General features: G+C 44.9%; 1 protein-coding gene across 1 annotated transcript in view; it reads left to right on the top strand.

Moving 5' to 3' along the window:
- Positions 1 to 2852: 2852 nt before the first annotated feature.
- Positions 2853 to 10018, top strand: part of LOC306764129 (stromelysin-3-like) — a gene marked incomplete at both ends in the record, with an annotated part of 109163 nt that continues 101997 nt past the window's right edge. Inside the window, one exon of the mRNA XM_079251170.1 lies at positions 2853 to 3149. Within this exon, the coding sequence (XP_079107296.1) occupies positions 2853 to 3149 (297 nt within the window). The remainder of the gene's footprint in view (positions 3150 to 10018) is intronic.

The following is a 10018-nucleotide window of genomic DNA, read 5'->3' as shown; positions in this document are numbered from 1 at the left end:
ACTCTGGCATTGCTGCTATGCTACGCGCCGGCATTGATGCTATGCTACACGCTGGCATTGCTGATATGCTACACGCTGGCATAGTTGCTTTGCTACGCAGTGGCATTGCTGCTTTGCTATGCACTGGCATTGCTGCTATGCTATGCTATGCGCTGGCATTGATGCTATGTTACGCGCTGGCATTGCTGCTATGCTACACGCTGGCATTGTTGCTATGCTACGTGCTGGCATTGATGCTATGTTACACGCTGGCATTGCTGCTATGCTACGTGCTGGCATTGATACTATGTTACACGCTGGCATTGCTGCTATGCTACATGCTGGCACTCAAGTTGGATTAGAGTTTTTTTTTTCAGTGTTTAACATCAGACACTTTCTACTTAATCAGTATTTTTTAGGGAAACTCCAACATTTTTTCCCCCCAGTGTCATTTAGGCAGAGCGCTGTATATTTATTGCTCTTGGCAGTCGCTGCAAACCATTTTGTGCCCCGATGAAGTGCTGCTGTCATGTGTTGGACCATCGCCACCTCTTGTAAAAGCAGTCCCTTGCAGAATGTATTGGGATCATCTGGAAGGAAAACGCTTAGTCGTGTCCTTGAAGTGATGAGAGCCTGGAGCGAGGTGAATATCTGAGAGTTTCCAGTCAGACAACTTCACACATGAATGTATGAAGTTCAGATCTGCTGCAAATCAATAAAACTCTCCAAACACAATAAACCACAGAAATTAGAATGAAACTCAGAAGATTTCAGTGATGTTAAAATACAAACAGTTACACAAAGCAGTCAGTTACACCGATTTGGTTGATAAGACAGGACTTTCGTCTCAAATTTTCATTCATTTCTGTTTCATTTGATCTTATGACCTCATTTAATTTATTTGAATGAAATGAAATGATATTACACTTGAATGCAATTGTTTTCTTTAAATTAAAAAAATTAATTTATTCAAATCAAAACATATTTTAAAATTTGAACATATCTTCAAGTTAAATTTGAATTAAAGAAAGAGCAGCAGAAGTAAAGTTAGTAAAGATTATAAACAAACCAATAAATTAAATAAAATTTAAATAAAATCAACAGAACTTACTCAGGAACACGACATCCCACTAACCTGGTCCAAGCTGTTGGTTCTTTTAATACCGTCATTCAATTTATCTCATCCAAAATGGAATTCAAAGAAACCACTCCTTTTAGCATTAGTGTATCGCCCACCTGGACCTTACTCCGAGTTTCTGAACGAATTCTCTGATCTCTTGTCTGAGTTAGTGCTGACTACTGATAAGGTCATTGTACTAGGTGATTTTAATATTCATGTTGACCATGAAAAAGATGGTTTAAACATTATTATTACTTGTGGTTCCTAGAGTCTCAAAGAGCCGAGCAGGAGGCAGAGCCTTTGGTTATCAGGCCTCTCTCTTATGGAATAAGCTCCCAGTTAGTGTTAGGGAAGCAGACACCCTCCCCACCTTTAAGACTAGGCTGAAGACTTATCTTTTTGATAAGTCCTATAGCTAGGGATGGTTAGCATCCCTTAGTTATGCTGCTATAGGTTTAGACTGCTGAGGGACATTTCCTGATACATTGAGCTTCTTTCTCTTTATCTCTCTCTTTTATCCCCCGGTCCGATCCCCGGCTGCAGAAACTGGATTTCTTTCTGCGTTAATCAAAAACCTTTGGTAATAAGAACATTATACGGAGCTTTCATCAGTCCCACTAGTTCATTTCTCACCGTTTTTGTCTTCCATTCCACCAGATGCGGCGGCGCAGCTCTTCGTCACGCAGTCACGTTTTATTTGTAAAAGCTGAAAGCCATTACTCAGGACAGCGCCGCTAAATTCTTTTCTGTTATTAGTGGCGTAATTACAGAAGTCTCTGACTCACAGGGTCAAAACGCAGCTGCAACAATAAACCAGACGTGCACAAGAAAAGGAAGAAATGTTCAGTAAAAACGTTGGTTTTCAGAATGTTCCTTCCTCCCATCTCGGATGCCGGCTTGTTTTTTCCTTCTGGAAGAGCAGGTGAAGCTTGTCTGGTATGTTTCTATCAGTCAGAGCACCATTACCTGGTTGCATTACATAACACACATCTCCCACCCTGGTCCTCAAGGCCCACCGTCCTGCAGGTTTACATGTTTCCCTGACGTCGCACTTCCTGAGCTGCATTTCCATTTCACTCTTTCACAAAATAAACGCGATATTTGTAAGATTGCTATTTGAAGACGTTTCCATTGAATGGTGTCGTAATTCTGTTAAAATCTCATCCGGCAGGGCTCCGCTTTGCAAGGGGTAGAGAAATGAAACATTTTATGTTTTGGAGCAGCTTCGTCATCCAGAAGCATCTATATGGGGAATGAAGTGCTGGTGTGACTCCCTATGTCACACCTGGTGACGTGGTGATGTGAAAAAAGTGTTTTGGGATACACTTCTGCATGGACACATCTGAAAAACCTCCAGAGAGCGTAGAAACTTTTTAGTGATAGAGTTTTCCACGTCAGTGTTTCCATCGCCAGTTTTTAGTGTGATGTTTTGTCATATCTTGTGTAATTCAGGGGTTTTAGTGACATAAAAGCTGTGTGAAATGCGATGTGACTGTCACAAAGCTGGCTTTAAGCCATGTGTGGACGAAGCCTCAGTGGGCTCGTGCCCCCAGCAGAATAAGAAGGCTCCGCCCCTGCTCTGGTAGAAGATGTCCTGCAGAAGCCAGAAGAAATAGTTTTCCTGCTCCGTTTGTTTGAAGTCGTGACATAATAAACCGTTTCAGTCCCGTTTTAACATGAGAGGGGTCTAATCCGGATCTTCCTGCTGCTGCAAGACTGTTTCAGGTCCTATTTTTCTGCTTCATGTGAGAACATGTCGCGGAGAAACCCCAGGAAAGCTCCAGGTGACGCGCACAACACCGAAAGGGTTAAAGTCACATGGTGGCGCGTGCTTTTATCAGCCCGGGGCCGGAACAAAACTCAACAAAGAAATCAGAGTGTATTTAAAGGGAAGTCTCCCCAGATCCGGAGCTGTCGCGTGCACGCCCGCCCGGACCTGTGCGCCATCGCGGCTGGACGGCGTGAGGATGCGGACTTCTCTGCTCGTGTGCGTGTTTGCGCTGCAGTGTTTGCAGAGCACGCGCTGTCTTCCAGCGCGCGCATCCAGCAGGTACAAAGTGGCGCCGGTGAGTTGCAGCATTTTCTTTCATTTCGCGCAAAAGTTGCGGATTAGTTTGTTGAAATGCGCAGAATGAGTCCCGCTGTTCTTTCCGGGAAACTCCGGCGCTTCTTTCTACGTCCTCCGCTAAATTTCACGCGGTATTTCGGATCCAAACGACAGAAAAGTTCGGGACAAAGTTTCAGGTCTAACTCCGCATCTCTGCAGCTTCACGCGCCACGCTCGCGCACGACCTGTCCTGGGAGCCATCAGGACAAAACTGACGCGGATGTTGCCAGAAAACAGTTTCTGCTGTGGCTGATGGGCGCGAGAGCTGCTGCTGGGTTGCAGAAATAACTGGAATCGTTTTTTAAAAATGTTTTTTTGTGTTTTTGTTCTGGTTCTGAGGTCGCGCGCCCTGCACACGCACGCGCGCAGACCTGACAGAAGGTCTGAGGTCTGCAGAGACAAAGACATGCTGCGGGGCAGGACGCTGAAATAACAGCTCTCACAGTTTTTATCAACAACATCATGAGAAAGACAGAATATATCTGTATTCAGATATAAAGATTATTTCAATATGAGTGTGACGTCATGCTGTCTGTATAAAATGCCATGTTGCCTGTATAAAACATCCAGCACCAACTTGCTCATATTCAGTTAATCTGGATGTGTGTGTGTGTGTGTGTGTGTGTGTGTGTGTGTGTGTGTGTGTGTGTGAGAGACGGGGGGGATTTGGCCCTTCAGATCAACCATGTCATCAATGTTTCAATGTCTCAAACACTAAAGCAACACAATAAACTTTTATTAAGGGTGGGGTCACGGTATGGAGGTAACACAGAGCCGCCATCTCCGCGTCATGGCAACAGCGTGTTGATAGAAAGTTCAACTCTTTAAAGATTCGATTTGTTTGCTCGGTTCTCCTCACAACATCTAAATAAATTTTCATGTGGGCAGTCAGAGCTTGTGGTTCGGCACGACTTACCAGTTAGACGTGTTTGTATGCTGCTAACCTCGTGATTTACCGGTTAGACGTGTTTGTATGCTGCTAACCTCGTGACTTATCGGATAGACGTGTTTGTATGCTGCTAACCTCGTGACTTACCAGTTAGACGTGTTTGTATGCTGCTAACCTCGTGATTTACCGGTTAGACGTGTTTGTATGCTGCTAACCTCGTGACTTATCGGATAGACGTGTTTGTATGCTGCTAACCTCGTGATTTACCGGTTAGACGTGTTTGTATGCTGCTAACCTCGTGACTTACCGGTTAGACGTGTTTGTATGCTGCTAACCTCGTGACTTATCGGATAGACGTGTTTGTATGCTGCTAACATCGTGACTTACGGGTTAGACGTGTTTGTATGCTTGCTAACCTCGTGACTTACCGGATAGACGTGTTTGTATGTTGCTAAGCGGCGTGACTTACCGGTTAGACGTGTTAGTATGTTGCTAACCTTGTGACTTACCGGATAGACGTGTTTGTATGTTGCTAAGCGGCGTGACTTACCGGTTAGACGTGTTAGTATGTTGCTAACCTCGTGACTTACGGGTTAGACGTGTTTGTATGCTGCTAACCTCGTGACTTACGGGTTAGACGTGTTTGTATGCTGCTAACCTCGTAACTTACGGGTTAGACGTGTTTGTATGCTGCTAACCTCGTGACTTACGGGTTAGACATGTTTGTATGCTTGCTAACCTCGTGACTTACGGGTTAGACGTGTTTGTATGCTTGCTAACCTCGTGACTTACGGGTTAGACGTGTTTGTATGCTTGCTAACCTCGTGACTTACGGGTTAGACATGTTTGTATGCTTGCTAACCTCGTGACTTACCGGATAGACGTGTTTGTATGCTTGCTAACCTCGTGACTTACGGGTTAGACGTGTTTGTATGCTTGCTAACCTCGTGACTTACGGGTTAGACGTGTTTGTATGCTTGCTAACCTCGTGACTTACGGGTTAGACGTGTTTGTATGCTTGCTAACCTCGTGACTTACCGGATAGACGTGTTTGTATGCTTGCTAACCTTGTGACTTACGGGTTAGACATGTTTGTATGCTGCTAACCTCGTGACTTACCGGATAGACGTGTTTGTATGCTTGCTAACCTCGTGACTTACGGGTTAGACATGTTTGTATGCTTGCTAACCTCGTGACTTACGGGTTAGACGTGTTTGTATGCTTGCTAACCTCGTGACTTACGGGTTAGACGTGTTTGTATGCTTGCTAACCTCGTGACTTATGGGTTAGACGTGTTTGTATGCTGCTAACCTCGTGACTTACCGGATAGACGTGTTTGTATGTTGCTAAGCGGCGTGACTTACCAGTTAGACATGTTAGTATGTTGCTAACCTCGTGACTTACCGGTTAGACGTGTTTGTATGCTTGCTAACCTCGTGACTTATGGGTTAGACGTGTTTGTATGCTGCTAACCTCGTGACTTACCGGATAGACGTGTTTGTATGTTGCTAAGCGGCGTGACTTACCAGTTAGACATGTTAGTATGCTGCTAACCTCGTGACTTACCGGTTAGACGTGTTTGTATGCTGCTAAGCGGCGTGACTTACCGGTTAGACGTGTTTGTATGCTGCTAAGCGGCGTGACTTACCGGTTAGACGTGTTTGTATGCTGCTAACCTCGTGACTTACCGGTTAGACGTGTTTGTATGCTGCTAACCTCGTGACTTACCGGTTAGACGTGTTGTATGCTGCTAAGCGGCGTGACTTACCGGTTAGACGTGTTTGTATGCTGCTAACCTCGTGACTTACCGGATAGACGTGTTTGTATGTTGCTAAGCGGCGTGACTTACCAGTTAGACATGTTAGTATGCTGCTAACCTCGTGACTTACCGGTTAGACGTGTTTGTATGTTGCTAACCTCGTGACTTACCGGTTAGACGTGTTTGTATGCTGCTAACCTCGTGACTTACCGGTTAGACGTGTTTGTATGCTGCTAACCTCGTGACTTACCGGTTAGACGTGTTTGTATGCTGCTAACCTCGTGACTTACCGGTTAGACGTGTTTGTATGCTGCTAACCTCGTGACTTACCGGTTAGACGTGTTTGTATGCTGCTAACCTCGTGACTTACCGGTTAGACGTGTTTGTATGCTGCTAACCTCGTGACTTACCGGATAGACGTGTTTGTATGTTGCTAAGCGGCGTGACTTACCAGTTAGACATGTTAGTATGCTGCTAACCTCGTGACTTACCGGTTAGACGTGTTTGTATGTTGCTAACCTCGTGACTTACCGGTTAGACGTGTTTGTATGCTGCTAACCTCGTGACTTACCAGTTAGACGTGTTTGTATGCTGCTAACCTCGTGACTTACCGGTTAGACGTGTTTGTATGCTGCTAACCTCGTGACTTACCGGTTAGACGTGTTTGTATGCTGCTAACCTCGTGACTTACCAGTTAGACGTGTTTGTATGCTGCTAACCTCTGATGAAACATCGAGAATATGTCATGTTTCTGTGGTTTCTTCCTTGTGGCTCCTTCTGAACACCTTTAGTTTTTACTCATTGTATTGTCCTCCTGGAGCTGTTGTCACTGTGCTGGACGGACGGCTATGCTCAAACCAGTCCTGCCACAACAAATTCTCACCCTAAACAATAAATAATGTTCTTTAAGCTTTGAGAAAAAGAACAAAGTACCCTATATAATGAGCTCTCAAGTTGCATTTCTGCTCCTTTACATACGTAAATGAGGACATCTGTTTCAGATGTTGTCCTACATCCCCGTCCTCAAACGTCCAAGCGTCTTTTGCATTGCCATGTCTGTTAAGTCAGTCCGTCCACCAGGGGGAAGTGCTATGTTCAGACTTCTGACAGCAGTTGGTTGCTGTTACGCACAGCCATAACGTTCCTTACAGTCATCCAAAAACACCAGAAGAAGAAAACTGGAAAGTTTTTAGCTGTTCTCAACAGCTCCTTCTTCAGGTGCTTTTTATTTGGGGATTTCTTTGTCTCTTCTTCCCTGGTGTCTTTGTTTCTCTGTCTGTATGTCAGCTGTACAACTCTGGTGGTTTCTGGTGCCATTGCTCGTACGTAACAAATACGTACATAACCAGCAAAATATGTCCATCCATCTTTGTCTCGGTCTTCTGTGTCAAAAACGTTTTCTTATGGATGTTGCAAGAACAAAGTTACGTGACATTTGTCCTCTTAGACGTGATTTCAGACGTCTTCTGGCATGTGATTGACACAGGAGGCAAGCGGAACTTACTCTGAGAAGTATGGTGTGATTGGGCAGACCATTGAGGTGGGCGTGGTTAACATGGAAAGTTGTTGCTTCCACATTTTTGCAGATGCTGGTTGAACACAGCTGATGGAGGAGGAGAGAATGTAGGAACATGTACAGAACATACGAGGCATTTAAAGACAGACCCGTCATGTGAACGAGCCGTCCCACTGTGGACAGAGCTGAAGCTGACCCTAACCCTGGATGATGAAGCGACCAAAACAAACGTTTTCTTGTTCTTTTGGCCTTAAGAACGAGAGCAAAGTTCTGTGTTCTGGTGGGAGATAAAACGAGCTGAAGGCCACTTTCCAGAGAGCCGCGGTAGAACCGTTTGTTTCTGCAGAGCAGTGTCACACGTCCTCAGGACGATGTGCTCTTATGATGGTCCGTAAATGTTCACAGATATAGACATTATGATTATGAGAAATGATGGAAAGTTTGTCAACTCTTTGTCTTCAGCTGCTGTTTCTGCCTAATTCAGCTGTTAGGAATGATATGTATGGTAATAAGCAAACGTCCCCCCCTCCCAGTCTTTCTCCACTTGTGATTGGTCGTTTGTAGTGGCCATCAAAAGAAAGGCACGCCCCTTGTTTCCCAAACGGGCCTCTTCTGGTTTGCTGCGACCAGCTGGCTGCTGAACAACACATCACCGTCACGCAGCCATCAGTGTAATATTCCTGTTTTCTGTTCGGATATTTTTTGTAGATATGATTTGGCCGTCATGGCGTGGTGAACATTCCAGCGCCAACATTTAACCTTTAATTACATGGAGTGGGCTTGTTTAGCCTCCATACTTATGCAGAGGAATGTCCTGTTTACAGGTACAAGAAAATGCCAACAAGCAGGAAACATAAATAATGACAGAGGGGAATGTTGCTGCAGTTACACAGAAGCTTTATCAGCTTGTTTTCAGAGTAAACTGTAAATGCCACCATGATGGAACGTCTGTCCGTCAGAGCCGAGCAAACATCACGGTGGGAAGGCAGCGAGGGGACGAGGACGTGCCAGAACCAGTTCCAGCAACATGTCGCTAGTTCTGCAGCCAACAAGCTGAAACCGTGTCAGGGAGACTCCGGTCCCAGATCTGGCTTACTTAACAACACAAGACACAGTTTCACACTTAAAAACACACACGCACATTACCCACACACATCCCAACCTTCCCCGGACCAACACAAAGACGACCAACCTTAGGGTTCCATCTCTTTATCCGGGATGTTGACATCTGGGGGTCCCTCCAGGCTGGAGGTTAAACCAGATCACGGTGGGACTAAAGGGACCAAAGTGGGACCAGAAGATGGATGGATCCATGTTGTCATGATGTTTCCAGCAGATTCTGATCCTACCATGTGAATGTGGAGCTGAACTGGAGACTCATCAGACCAGCAACGGTGAGTCTGTGTGAATTGTAGCCTCAGTTTCCTGTTCTTACTGACAGGAGGAACCCGCTGTGGTCTTCTGCTGCTGGAGACCATCTGCTTCCAGGCTGGACATGTTCAGAGACGATGTTCTGTACTTCTTGGTTGGAACCAGTGCTTCCTGTTGTCTTTCAATCATCTCCAACCAGTTTGTTCATTCTCCTCTGACATCAACATCTGGATGTTTTCTCTTTTTTGAGACCTTCTCTGGAAACACTGGAGGTGGTTGTGGGTGAAAATCCCAGTAAATACTCAGACCAACCCCGAAATTCTGCTTTTTTCTCATTCTGATGCTCAGTTTGAACTTCAGTAAGTCGTCGCCACCGTGTCGACGTGCTGCTGTGTGATTGGCTGTTTAGTTATGTGTGTTAACAAGCCGTTGAATGAAACTTGCATGTGTGAAGCCACTTTTACAACCACTGACTGGAAAGTCTTTAGTTTTGTGGCATCATGACTTCAAATAAAAACTTTTGACGAATGAAACTTTTAAACTATGTATTTAAAAACCTTAAAAGTATGTTTCGTTTCACTGTTAACACGACAACATCAGACGTAACAACAGTGCTGAACAGCAGCACACCGTGGACCACATCAGGCTGAAAAGGGAAGCCTAAATAAACTGTCTGCTGGCAGTTTCAGGCGGGGGGGCTTTGAACACGCAAAGCTGAAAAGAACCAATGGTGTGTGTATTTACTAAAGCTTATTGGTTCATCGTTACCACAGCAACCCGTGCAGATAGGTTGCTGATGTCTGGACACATAATAACAATGGGCAGTCTGTCCAAAAAAGCTGGTTTTGAAAAACAAATGTGATTTTCCTGGAGCCTCTCAGCCCATTAAAGGCAATCCAGTCACTTGTTGGGTATCTCGGTCTTGTTGCTGGTGGAGCAACCCCAGAGCAATGATGCTGATGAGCTGTAGAACATAAACCGAGGTAGAATAGCTGGAGTTGATGATTCTCTCTAATCCAGAGCTGATTGAGCAAAACATCTGTACATATTGTGGCATCACCCTGTTTGGGTCTCAATACTGCTTATATTATAAACTCCCAAACTGTGCATTCAAAGAAACACTAAAGTGACAATCTGGACAGCCACTGGTCATGCTAACCCTCTCCAGCAAGGATAGTTTTCACCAGCATCTCATTTAGGATGGCGACAATGCTGAAAGTCACAAGATGCACATATTAATATAGTTTCCTCTTAAATTATAACATCTAACTCCACCT

Source organism: Telmatherina bonti (assembly GCF_933228915.1).
Source record: "Telmatherina bonti genome assembly, chromosome: 13".
NCBI classification, from domain to species: domain Eukaryota; kingdom Metazoa; phylum Chordata; class Actinopteri; order Atheriniformes; family Telmatherinidae; genus Telmatherina; species Telmatherina bonti.
The sequence above is the reverse complement of the archived record's forward strand: the minus strand, read 5'-3'. Positions and strand labels throughout refer to the sequence as shown.